The sequence below is a fragment of the Argopecten irradians genome, chromosome 6 (genome assembly GCF_041381155.1).
Source record: "Argopecten irradians isolate NY chromosome 6, Ai_NY, whole genome shotgun sequence".
Classification (NCBI taxonomy): domain Eukaryota; kingdom Metazoa; phylum Mollusca; class Bivalvia; order Pectinida; family Pectinidae; genus Argopecten; species Argopecten irradians.
In genome coordinates this window covers 22,607,069-22,621,288 of record NC_091139.1, presented here as the reverse complement: position 1 = coordinate 22,621,288, position 14,220 = coordinate 22,607,069, and the positions used below count along the sequence as shown (strand labels likewise).

Genomic DNA, 14,220 nt, shown 5'->3' with positions numbered 1-14,220 from the left:
CTTAGCCAATGAAACTTTATACTTCACAGACAATATTAATTTTCGTAATATTTGCAACTCGCCACCTTTTTCACACTGATAACTTGTATGGCGCTGTGAGCCTCATAATGTCCCGACGTCGTATCGGCATCACTTAGCGGTCTCAGACTGGTAGGTGAACCATTAAGATAATAGAATCACTTTTTCCGAAGAATCACATATTTTTCAAAATACACCATCATCGAATTACACATTCTCTGTCTTTGGTAGATCCAAACGCCAGATCTTGTGAGCAGACACTGTTTCTTCTCCCTTGGGTAGGAGTCATTGGTGAAAGTGAACGTGTCCTTGTTGCCATACCTTCCATGACGACACCCAGACTAGGTGAAGGGGAGCGACTTCTAAACCTTGACATTCCTGGCATCAGTGATGCTTTTCTATGTGTGTCAAAATGAACAGACTTTCGACGGGCAACACCATAGGCCTCACCAACGGTGTTCCTTCTGCGACTCATGTACGCCTCACTCGGTTTTTCAATGTTATCGTTTTCGTCGTCATCATGCTTTTTCGTCTTTTCCTCACAATCTGTCACAACTAACTGAAAAGTAGCAGATCCTTTCGGAATGTCCTTTTCTTCAAAGTTATATGACTGTTTTACTCCAGTCGCTATCTTAAAAATGTCTTCTAAACTTCCTGGTTTGCTCATGGTAGTCACTCAAACAATTGTTACCATCTAATCTAAATGAGAAGTTTCCTGATCGTTCACAAATAAAGGCGTGAATTAAAACGTTGAATTTTCTTTTGCTTTGTAAAAAGCGCAAATTTTATGTATTTGATGAGTATATTCAGTCCAAATTATTTGTGTTTTGATCTCACGTCGACACACTGGGACGACTGACTACTCACACAATAAACCCAGCCATCCGGTGGGTAGCACACAGTATAGTCTGACTAGCAAGCTATAAATACTGAGCCTCGATTAGAATCGTGGTCTCTTTAATTAAATTTAACAATTGTTTATACTGACGAACTGCAATATTACCTGAGCAAGTATATTGAAGAAGCAGTAAACAATCTAAGCCGATTGTCCGCCCGAGCTGTAAGATAAACACTGGGGTATAAGCAGGTAATCTAATAAATAATCCGCCTACGTATTTGTTCACATTTATTTATCCCTTTTTACACAATAGGTTTTGTTATGTGGCGGCGTCAATATAAAGTACGATTAGTTTTATAACAGTGCGCCACAATAAACATAGACAAAATCCGACCGCTGGGGTCAACAACCATTTTCTGTACTAGGTTACAAACCTACGGTAAATAGGTGGCATATGTTTAAACTTTTATTGCGTTTTGTTTTTATCATATTCGTATTTTATTCTCTGCTAAACAGCTGAATAAAATAATTAACAAACAAACAAGTAAACGACTGTTTAAAGTTGTTGTTTTATTTATCTATCCTTATCACATAATCGATGTATCAGGTAAGATTCGTGTGGAACCTTTGTGCGTGGTATAAATGGGTGTATTTTAATTTTGACGTCAATGTGTGGATAAAGTGTTCATAATATCACCCATTTCATAAAATCCTATGAACCTATTACATAAATATACAGACTGTATTGATCAATATATTTCGCAATTACTGCAAATGTTTACGATATTCTTTAATCCTCTAGCCTTCGGGCTTCATTTCAGAGAATCCTTCTCATCCATTATATCAGAGATACTCGGATGAGAAGAGGATTCTCCAGGTTGGTAAAGAATGTTATATAAATGGTTATTTGACACAACCAACGGAATTACTACTTGTGATGTGTCAATAACCACACTGTTATCTTCATCAGACGTGTTGAAACAGGCGAAAGTATTTTAATATTCAATATAGAACAATCAAAATGGTTATTATCAACATCAATCAATCAAACAAAAAGTTATACCCTTGTTGTGAATTATGTTGATATGTGCTGTTGAGAGGTGCCTTGCTTCCGCATCAAACTACAGTTTGTATACCATTACACTTTTACATACACCAGTTACCGATTTTTGGTCCATTTTAGTTTCTAAAACAAACATATATAGAGAGATTATTACCACCATTTTTTTATTTTAAAGATGATGCGGATGATGAGGAGGAGGACAATGATGATGAAGAAATTTGATGTCCTTTGAAAAATAAAAAAAAAAACAATTTAAAAAAAAATCTAATTATATATAATATATATAATGTAGTTTGACATTAGGGTAATACTTGGAGTTATCAACTAAAGGAAACATTTTATCCATGTATTATATAAACTGATTCGTTAGACGTTATAGACTTTTCACACTAAGCTTTTTTAATGAATACGCATTAAAAACAACTTTTTTTGCGAAAAAAATGTAAAATTTTCAGAAGAAATAATGAAGAAATAATCATAAGAAATAGCGACTCTTTGTCAATTATACTTAAATAAGGATTAAGGTCATAAATTAGAAAAAATGTTTGTAAGGTTTTTTTACGTAAAAGTCGCAATATAAGGACATGTGACAGTTTCAATAACCGACTAATACATAGACACATTACATTATCGACAAGTTGAACCCTATATGTATATATATTGTGTTTGTGTAAATGTATAAAAAAACCAGTCATAAATCAATATAATTAATCGTTTACATCCGTTCACACTAATCCATTTTCAAACTTTCTTCAATTTCAAACCAAACCTTTCTTATTGTTAAATTGTCAATTTTACAATTGTGAATTGAGCACGTTGAGTACACATCATCTTTTCTTTCACAACAATGTGATGTAGGATTGGTATTTTTATATCGTGAAAGGTTTTTTCTCTCCAACACCACGATAAGAAATTATCTATCTTACATATTTGGTCTTTTAAAATGCAAAATTTCATTACTTATGTTTGCGCACCGCCCACAAATCCAATCACAATTTTACTATATGTCTGGTATATATTATTGAATTATAATACTGCTACATGAGCATTCCTATGTAAATATTTGATACAAATATATTACATGCGGTGCTTTTATGACATTTAACTATATCTGGATTTGGTGAATGCAAAAAACAGCGTGTACCTATTAATTAAAGATGTTCTTTAGTTCTACCCATTAGGCCTAGCCTGTTATTTGGTTCCTTTTCATGTTTATCTGAAATGAAATTTGTTGAAATCAAGTTACCCGTTATTGCCAATTTCAGACAATTTTCAGACAATCATAATGGGCATGTGACAAAACACTCTGCCATTTATACGATGGCCGATATCAGCCGTCACCTTACTCGCATTTATGAGATACGAGTAACTTGAAAATGGTTAAAATTGCATGACAGGATACTCGCATGTGTGACATAAGTATACACACATGGCGTGTTACTCTCATGTGATGTAAGTAACCTGACATATGTATACACACATGACATATCACTCCATGTGATGTGAGTAACTTGACATAGTTAAACACACATGACGTATTATTCCATGTGATGTGAGTAACTTGACATAGGTAAACACACATGACATGTTACTCTCATGTGATGTGAGTGACAAGACACAACCGCAGAATAGGGTACAGTACACTTGCAAAACCAATTAACATCCCATGGGTAGCACGTGTTTCACGTCAACAAAAAGATTAAAACTTCTTCTTTGATTATTTTTCGTAGAGCGTTTTCTTTTTTCCCCGTTTAGTAGCAGATCTGAGTTTTCCCGCAAGAGACAGAAACATATATACATGTACATAGGTATACATGTTTCTGCAAGAGACCAGCCGTAACAAGCGGATATACATTTCGTATTTGATTAAAAAGTTGATTTAAAGTTACACTCCAAAATTCAATGTGTTGTTTATTAAATGAAGCTGAAATAATGATTACAATTATTTGTACTTATATCGTTCGGCTGGTTCTTTTATTCTTGCGCAGAAACGTCTGATCTGCTTCTAAACGGGCAAAACAACGAAAATTAATCAAAAATCGTTTTTGTTAATGTTAAACATATGCTACCCATGGAGTGTTAATTGGTTTTGTAAGTGTACTGTACCCTTCTCTGCGGTTGTGTCTTTTCACTCACATCACATGCGAGTAACATGTCATGTATGTATACATATGTCAGGTTACTCTCATGATCACATGTGTGTAACCTGTCATACATTAATGCGAGCAACGAGACGGCTGATATCGTCTATCGTACATTTAGGTAAATTAATACGAAGGTGTGTCCCTCTCACCAAAGGTTTATTCCATTTAGGTCTACATTGACGCTAATACGATTGTTTACGGTCTTTTAAACCAGCTATGGCTATTTAACAACAGCCTTTCCCATAACCACTCCCGATTGGTGTGCACGTGTGCTATTTCGAATACAGGCGCATATCAGCAATTGTAATAATTGTCATTACTGATAGCGATTCGAGCTTACAAATATATTTCAAAATATGTTATTCATAAAACGAAGTTTTAAAATCAACCCAGCCGTAGAGATCACCTCTCTATAAAATCCATTTGTTTCATAAGACCATTTTTTCAGGGTCCGAAAAGGTTAATATCAACACAAGTTGTCCTGTGTATAAAGAGTGGTTATGAAATATTAAATTTATCAAACGAGTTCAATAATTTGATAAGCCACGAGCCTTTATTATTTAACGAATCATTTAACGAGTTAACGATATAATTCTAGAGATCGATTTCTCGAAGATAGGATCAGCCCCATGTAGTGCATATTGCATTCCGAGACCGATCAGTCAACAAGACCATATGCAGCAATCATGGGTTTTTATATTTTAAGCACTGTCCATTTATCAGGCTATAGTAATTGTCTCTAGGGACTACAACCAAACCTATCAATAATGGTATTGTATACCACAGCATTCCAATTTTACCTTTTGGTTGAACGTACGGGCCGTGATGGACGGTCATCGGCGCCAGTCATGGAGCCTTTCAAATTAGGGATGTAAAAACAATGGTTTACTAATATTCCCTTTCAAATTAAATGATTTATAAAATTAACCGATTTCACAATGTAACAATACAAAGATAACAAAGACATCTATACTCGGCTTGTTTTAAACGATATTTCAAAATAACTGATTTCAAATTAAGTATAGGTATTACGTACATGTACTTAAAACATAGCCATTCTCTGTTTTTAATATTGAACTGCTAGTTGTACAAACAAATACCTTTGTTAACATATTGGACACCTATAGGTTAGTGAAACTTTGGACCCTAACCCCTAATATTTAAATGGACTGGCCGATTCAAGCACACAATTTCCTTATTGGACTTCAACAGGTAATATATTGATATCCCTATTATTTAAATTGACTGGGCGTTGAAGGTTTTCACATGTTATTTACATAATTCAATTCTTCGCCATATTGATAACAGATTCCCATATTTCAGCCACTCAGTCAAGTTACCAGAAAAAAGTCCAAACAATGACAGTGATTGGAGTTTGCTTCATATTCTCGACAAGAAAAATACAGTAAAACAACCGATACAACATTAGGAGTATTTTTTTCTGATATATAATGGTTTTAAAGGAAACAGAGAAAGCAATGCACAAGTAATCCTGGTACGATTAATATTATCAATATTTTTGGAATTATACATACTCAAAAGTATATACATTGAGGTAGGAAAAATGTACAACTCAGTCTGATTGAATAAGATATAAACTGGATTTCAAAAAAGCTATACTGATCAATGAGAGTTACTTCCCTTCGTTTAGACAAGATGGGGTGAAACGAAAGAAAGTAACTCAATGTGAAAGGTCACGTGACGTGAACCGAACGTTACTAAAGCGCGAGGCGACCTATTTCTTTATAAAAACGGTATATACAAAAATGTAGCTTGCTATTGTATGGACTATTGAGACATTCGGGTATTACTTGAAAGTTGTTTACTGTTCAGTTAACAATATCCAGTAGAATTCCCACACCTCAACTGTTGCTGTCCAATATATTACCTTTGGTAGTCCAATATTTAACAGTATTTGTCTAATAAGTTTGTATTTATTGGGCAGCTCCAGGTAAATAATGTTCTGTCAAAGGCAGCATATTGGACAGCACTTCAGATGAAAGCTTTAGTAAACACGTAATTTAAAGATGCTCCACCACTGACAAATGGTATTTTTTCACTATCAAAAACAGGAACAGACGATTTAGTATTTTTCTTTAGTTGCAAAAGTTACTTACTTTACACCATTACCACCATTGAACAGTTTGAGCTTCTTATTTTACTTCAAGTTAAAAATATGAAAAACAAAGAATGAAGTAATGATTGCGCATGCACCAAAGGCGAACTAAATTATTTTATGTTATTTTTTGTGCTAATTAGGCATATATATACACGTTTAAACGCAAATTATTATTCAAATGATGAATATCATTTATGCTCTGTCGGCGGTGGAGCATCACAAACGATGAATAATTAATACAGAAATTAAAAAATGTTTTTCTCAAATACATACTAAAAATGTAGATTAGCATGTTAATTACGTTGGCTGTATTAAGTCTTCGCATACATGTAAAGAATCCGAAATGATGACAAATTCAAATTAGACATTGTAGCACTAAATCAGACACATTCAAACACGAAATACACACAAGAATACCCTTGCACCACATTATTTATGCCAAGACCGTAAAATGTAATCTTGGTCAGCTTTTTTCGCAAATTATCCATCATGTAGAATAGTCGTTATGTGCGTCATGTCCACATTACCACTATATTTTTGGGGTAGTAATTATATAAACAAAGAATACATTTATCCAGGATATCCCTCTGAATTACTTAATGATTATTTGCCAAAAGTTTCATCAGTGATATCAATAAATAGCTTTAATGCTATAAGAGAAGTTAAGTTGAATATAAAGCCACAAAGAGGTACTGACAGAAACATAAACTAATTAATTAATACTCATTTTATTTATAAGCACTGAAGACTTGTTGATGTGTAAGTGTACAAAATGAAGTTTCACATATCATTTGATGTCTGGTTTGTTTGATTTTTTAATAATTTATGAATTATGATATCGGTTAACTTGTAATGATAGTAAAACGGAAAAAATAGGAATTTCTACCTGAAATGGTATCCTCTAAAAACAAACAATTAAAAAACGCTATTGTGATATTATACAAATGTTTAATGTGCAACATATATAATTTATCATGTTGAAACAAAGCTAAAGTCTTCATTGATTGCCAATTTATCCTGATATTTCCGCAGTGATTCCTTCTTCGCATAAAAATTGAGATGTTTGTGTAAAACTAGACGAAGTGTCTTCGCCATCTTTTTTTTCGTAATGCACCCAAAGATGTCCTCAATGAAAATTTCTATAAATTCACATAGACAGAAGTTGTGGTTGGTGTGTCGCTGCTGAGAAGATTTGGGGAGCTGTCTCTGAAGCATTCGATGTAGATACGGGGCTGACAACATCACACAGAGCCGTTCTGCCATTGTACCCTGTCAATAGAAACGTCATTTTACATTATTGCACCAACAGGTATTTTGATTAATATTCAAAATAAAAAGGTCACTTAAAAAGGTATATCAATTGACCTGATGTTCTATTGTAACGTATTTCCACATTTCCGTGCTCCATTGAAGATAGGCTCCTAGGAGCTGTCTAATGTTTTAAACTTATCTTACACGCTCTATGTCATAGTAGTACAAAAGACGCATGGGTGTTGTTAAATTGGCTCTCAGGCAAAATTCAATGATAATTATAACACAACCTTTAAAAATTTCTCTGATCTAGGTTGAAAATAGAATGAAACATTAAAGGAAACCATCAAAGCAAAAATAACGGACCTCCTATTCATGCATAATCATGAATTCATAAGACAACTTAATAACAAATGCAGATTAAAATCAATATTAGGCATAACATTTGAATACATTTTTGTATGCCTGACAGAGCTCCAGATTCTGTTTACGTCTCCGCTATTGACGAGTGGTGACAAACAAAGCCTTGTATTTGTAACATTAGTTAGATGCCGACGGAGATGAACAGAATATTCTAGGAAACCACCAGCTGCAGCAATAAATGTCCCGTAGCTGTTCATAGTCAAATTCCCAATTAGATTTGCAGACAATAAAGTAGCATGTGTTTTGATCTGCCGTACGTGTTGCGAGCATAGGAAGCTGATATAATTTGCCCAAGGTAAAGACCTGACAATGATAGACATTGTTTCTGATCTAGTAGTGTGTAGGGTTTCCTTCGCGTTCAGAACTAACAACAGCTTTGGAAAATGTCTATCGGAATTTTGTCATGTATATAAAAACTTAAAGTCACACAAATGTAGCATTAGTTTTCATGAAAACCATCATAACAATCGCGAGGCAAGAATGTACTTGTGGATATTTGTATTTCTCAAATTCCAGTTTTTGAAAAAAAATTAAGCCCGAATTGATAAGCAATTTGTGTGGGTCATTGGAACTCTCGTTATCACAATATTTTGAGACGACAACACTCTATAGATAGAAAAATCTCAAAGTATTTCTTTCTGATAACGACATTAAAACTACCTCGTATATAAATAGCTTTATTTTGATAGATATCTCTCGACCGACTCACCTGTATAACATAATCCTGATTTTTGGTATATAGTTCTATCAGTGTTGCAAATTTCTCAGCATCCTCTTCCATATAAGTGTTAAGCAACAAGTCAACTTCTCCCTAAAATAAATTCATCAATCAAAATTATTTGGTATCACTAGATGAAAGGTATATCACTTTCAGAAAAGTCTTGCGATTATATTTGATCAACCCTAACCAAAACGGCTTTTAATTTCGTACAGCCGCAACATCGTTAACACCACATTCTGAACAATTTCATTAAAGTAAACCCAATGTTAATTTCTACAACGAACGTTATTGACCTCCTCTTTATTATCAATGTCCATTTTCTTGTGTCATTATTATTTTAAAGAAACCTTTAATTGTTGTTTCGGAAACGTAACGGGCTTTTAATCATTTTAATTTTGAAACCATTAACAAAACGAGAAAAGGAGAAGACATTTAACTAACTAAATTTGGATTGAATTTCTACTTTCAAAAATACATTTCTGATGTTTGACATAATGTACAGCAGAAACACAACCATCTCAAAATAGAATGACCTAGACTTTATTTCAATTATAAAACTTAATTCCTACAAATAAGAATAATATACATTGATTATCTGTTTCAATTGTAGAAAAAAACTCACCACACAGTCAAACAAACAAAAATAAAGAAAATTCACCTGAGCACAGTTAAGGATAACAATAACAAAATAACCTTGGCGTAACCTTGAGCAAATCAATCATGTCAGTCAACAATGAGCAAGAGAGCAGATTTAACACTGTCTAAACAAAATTTGGAAACTATCCAGACAATTGCGAAATACCTTCTATGGCCGTTCAGACTATCATTTACAATGTTATATTCGTAATTGTAAACTTAAACGTACACACCTTTAGATTTGATATGTACTCTGAGATTGGTCCCGCATTTTAAGTGTTTTTTAAACACTAAAACGGATAATTCAATACCCGTGGCTTTGTTGTTAAACTAGTGAATATTCATTGAAACAAAGGATTAGTATTCAATGTGAGTTTCAGATATCTGATAAATTCAGGCTCTTTCGCCTCAAATTTCATAACATCAGCAGTACTCATTTTACAAATGGGAACACATTTAATTTCTCCGTTAGAACATTCGTATATATGCTTACTAACAGCTAAAAATCTAAGATGGTCGGTACGTCATTCCAGTTCGCAACTCAATACCTGTTAGGACACTGTAAAACTAGTCTAACAATTTCTACATATTAAAACAAAAATAACATAATTGAATTCACAATTCATTTTACATTTAACTGTAACATGTACACTGTCCTTCAAATGGCACTTTGTTACGTTCTGAAAGGCCTAGAGACCTGATATTGGACCTGTAGCATGTTGAGATAGATTACTTAAAAGTTTGTTAATATAAATGACCTTGACAGCAATTCCTTGTTGGTCAACCCATCAAATTGTCCAATAGCAATTTCTAGCATATGATGAAAACTTCGTAAATGTTGTATAAACAAATCGTTGAGGAACTATATATATTTTCTATTCCTTTAGCAAGACGAAAGTCAGAGTGCAAATTATACGGAACCCATCTTTATCGACATCGGCATTAGATCAAAAAATATAAATGGCTCATGTCGGAATACATTGAAAAGCAATATGAAAAGCAGTGTCATAACTGAGACTGCCACTAATACTTCTAGCTAGAAAGGATACAGAAAAAACTCCTTTGGTGGCTGCCGTGACAGTAAGAAGGACTGGTCTCTCAGATTCGTACAGGATTTCGTTCAATGCCACACAGTTCAATAGCATTGATTTCACAATCTGTTAATAGAAAAATGTAGTGTTAGGTTATATTCTGTTTTGCATATAACAATAGTTATCTAACCTAGTGGGTAGGTATTGATGATGACGTCATGTGTTTGCGAGCGTTACGCCAACGGAAACGACGAGAATTGAACTCACAAAATAATGACGTATCAATTGATACATACCCGCACAGGAGCTAACTCTGTAATATGCAAAGACGGAATAGACCCCAAAGCATAGTTAAAATTAAAAAAAACCATTCGGATATCATTACACGTAAACCAATTCTGAAAGTCCATCAGGGTAAATATTCCGGGTAGAATAACATTTATCCATAAAATATGTACTATTTGAACTAATTTATCTGGTTTATATATAATTGATATTGATATATATATATAAAGAGTAGGTAATATCATTACAGAAATAAAATCAAGGATTGTGATGCACTTTTCTGCCCCGCAAAGAATATTGCAACGATATAGAGACAATTAAAATGAAAATAGGACCTAAAACTATTGATAGTAGCCCTAAAGAGGACAACATTATCCGTGAAAAGTCTTTTGAGCTACAAATATTGCAGCTAGTATAGACATCACTTTCAAACTGTAATCACATAATGTGGGTGTTTCAGCGCCATGTAAAATCGCTAATTTATTACCTGGGGGCTTGTAACTTATGATATAATTACTGAATGAGCGGCAAGATGTGTACTACGCCGGTCATGGGAACTAGGTAGTAGTCTGCTAGTACACATTGGCTTTCATTAAAATGAATTATTTAGTGGAATCTGCTTAAATTATTCCATCAATCAAGTCATCTTCTATATACACTGTCTGTACATTTGGATGTCTATGGGACAAATAGGACATATATAAACAATGTTGTACCTGTGATAATTGAGCAATGTAAACTAATCGGTCCTAGGCTCGCTTTTGCTGCATGGCAGAAGCATGTTACCGGTAGTGACCAACCTGAGTTACTGAATCAATCCATTCGTAAAACAGATTCTGTCTGTGGAAGACAGCACGTATTTCTGTTTTTCCATTCTTGATATAATTATTCCGCCTACCTGTGTATTCGGCAAGCCGAAGGCAAGTAAACAATAATCAGAATCTTGGCCTTTATAAATGTAACTTTTGTAGAAACTTCTACTTTCAGAGAAACCAGAGCGCTGCTGGAGATAGTCCCTGATTCTTCAGTGATTTTAAAGTCAATAACTATACTCAGATCTACCCAGTTTTGTAAAAAGATGATGAATATTGAAAATAAAGCAAATTTATGACATAATCCACCTGATATCCAGTGATATCCCCCGTGTAATATTTTTGCGTATGTTACTATTGTAATATGACCTGGAGCGATTTTCATTGGCTGGACTTTCATTGTGACGTCAGACAGAAACAATATAATGACGTCAGGAAAAATGCCTTGACGTCAGGATTACGAGAACGGCGGGACAAATGGCGGCCTCTGCTGGATTTTCGGATTACATTTTGACGCGAAATTCTTTGTTGTGTAGGTATTTGTTATTATGTGATAAAATGTATCTTAAATCTATAACTTTGTGTTCATTTCATATGAAATTTTATGAAATAAACACTCATTTAAGATCCTATATATCGAAAGCTCAGTTTTTGCTACCCCGCATGAGGCGTAGCATTGGATTCATAAACAATTCACGCCATCTTGCAGTTTCGTGGAGGTTAATCATGTAGCAAGACGCTTGAATCAGACGCTTGATCCGTGTGTTACAAGCATTTGCTTGTTAAAGTAATATTAAAACCAATTAAGGAAACGGACTTTAATCTGTCCGGATTCGGACGCCATCTTTCTGATAAATCATGGTCACACAGCGTTTGCATCCGTTAAGATTTCAGTGTAGAATAAATGGCGATGCGAAAATCGAGAATCGTTCAAAATTATAATAATAAAGGAATACTCTCTATCTCGTTGAATAATTGTTACCCTTTTCCATGTTCTGAAAAAGAAGGAAGGTAATCGATGAGTTCCTCCAAATTACACGCTACGGCGCAAACTGCAACGGAAGATGAATGATCGAAGTTGTTATTGGCCATCTGATAAAAGGGTTAAAGAATGGAAAACAGCAGCAAGTAGACAAAATGATGAATGCTGACAATACGAAGCGTTGTCCTGCTATGTTGGTATTAACTTCATTGGTAATTGCTTCAAGTCCATGCATATATAACATTGCTGATTAGAATGCACATGGAGTTATATATGGAGTTGTATGTGAATTAACAGAAACATGGCTTTACCAGAACAAGCCGATTCCCAGAATATTATTGTCGTTCTTGTGACGCCGTTGGTTTGACAGATGACATATTACTGCAGTCACGTAAATTAGGATTCGCTTCATGTGTAAAACCGGACTAATTACATAGAGGATTACAACTCACGACTAATTAGCATTGTGATCGACTGTGATGAGATGAAAATGTATGTAATAGGAGTATCATTGCCTTAAGCCAACTCTAGTAAAACTAATTATATAGAAACACTCTCGAAATCTTGGAAAAACAAATATATGAACGACAGCGTTCTTAACAGGAAGCATTAATGCTTTTCGAAAAATTATGGATAAAAAATCACAAACACGCAAATGACAGAAGAATGACGATTATGTAATAGCGCCAAATTTCATCTATTAAATAGTCTGTCTTGGGCTGCAGGACCGGACTACATAAACATTACATAGAACGGAATCGACCATTTACCAATAAGGCAACACTCCATATTCCGTCCAGCAGACCAAAACTTACTCCGAGGCAGTCCAAAATGTCTGCAGTCAACTGGAAACGCGTAACGCCAGATCATTACCACGCTTTTAGACTTTAGACTACACATACAAAGAGAAGTGATTTGTTGTAATCCATCTTCCGAGTGTGTATTGACCTTTTCCTTACAAGATTTATTATCTACTATACTATACCACAGAAACATTCAAGCCTTAAAAACACATTGAAAACACTGGAACGTTGAGACTTAAGACATAAGACGATGCGTGACAAACGTGCCCTTCAGAAAGCTGATAGCTGAGATCCTAGCGGCTTTCATTACAAATCTTTCGCTGACTAAAAAAACAAAAGGCTAAACATCTATTCAGCATTGACCGATCACCAGGTGCAATATAGCCACGCCTCGTGTTCACAATCGCACGTGTACCTATTCAATATCGATGCAAAAATCGTAGCATAGACAATACAAAATGCAAAGTCACGTGCGGTATGATAGACAGCTGGCGATCCTTCAATCGGACAGTGCTAGAGAACCTTACCTTAATATTCAAGAAACAGAACACAGACCGGTGTAAGCTATAAAGCTATAAGATCAAAAGTTGTCAGAAAAGAGTTGTGCAGAGAACTATGTGCTGATGAGGAAATCGTGCGAGATGCGGATAAACTAAGAGTTATTTGGTCTCAACATTACAAAGCTTATTATGGCCCACTTTAATGAAGGCTGCAAATCCAGTGCCGAAAAATATCTACTCCATTAGACTTATAGTGATGTCAAAATGATCATGGATACATCAAGTATTGAGGATGAGAAAATGTTTGAACTGAAATTAATGAAGAGAGGGAAAGCAGCCGATCACCATTAAAAAACTCTTGAACATTTGAAGCGTGCATCCGATATTGTCTTCGGGCTGTCAGTGAAGGTTAATGATTCTATCGTGCAACACGAAATCTGTCCCGAACATTTCAAAAAAGGAATAGGGATGACTCTTTCCAAAGGTAATAAGAAAGATAGACTTAATGTAAAGAGCTACAGAGATTTCGATTATCAATAAACTCACATGGGAACATTACATTCTACACAAAAGATATAATGTGGTCCCGTCTAC

General features: G+C 34.6%; 1 protein-coding gene across 1 annotated transcript; it reads right to left on the bottom strand.

The window, feature by feature from the left end:
• Positions 1–7,004: 7,004 nt before the first annotated feature.
• LOC138326312 (uncharacterized) lies at positions 7,005–10,366 on the bottom strand. The gene is made up of 4 exons (XM_069272431.1): positions 10,263–10,366; positions 9,200–9,235; positions 8,566–8,667; positions 7,005–7,451 (listed from the first exon to the last, which is right to left on the bottom strand). The coding sequence occupies exons 1-4, from the start codon at positions 10,356–10,358 to the stop codon at positions 7,155–7,157; spliced, it is 531 nt and encodes a 176-aa protein (XP_069128532.1). The 5' UTR covers positions 10,359–10,366; the 3' UTR covers positions 7,005–7,154.
• Between the last annotated feature and the right edge of the window lie 3,854 nt (positions 10,367–14,220).

Excerpts from the sequence above, each read along its gene's own strand:
- LOC138326312 (XM_069272431.1), bottom strand. The coding sequence starts at position 10,358 with ATGCTATTGAACTGTGTGGCATTGAACGAAATCCTGTACGAATCTGAG. Across the intron at positions 9,236-10,262 it reads CCACCAAAGGAGTTTTTTCT|GTGAATTTTCTTTATTTTTG; the intron begins GTATCCTTTCTA and ends AACTGTGCTCAG. Across the intron at positions 8,668-9,199 it reads TTTGTTTGTTTGACTGTGTG|GGAGAAGTTGACTTGTTGCT; the intron begins GTGAGTTTTTTT and ends AATTTATTTTAG.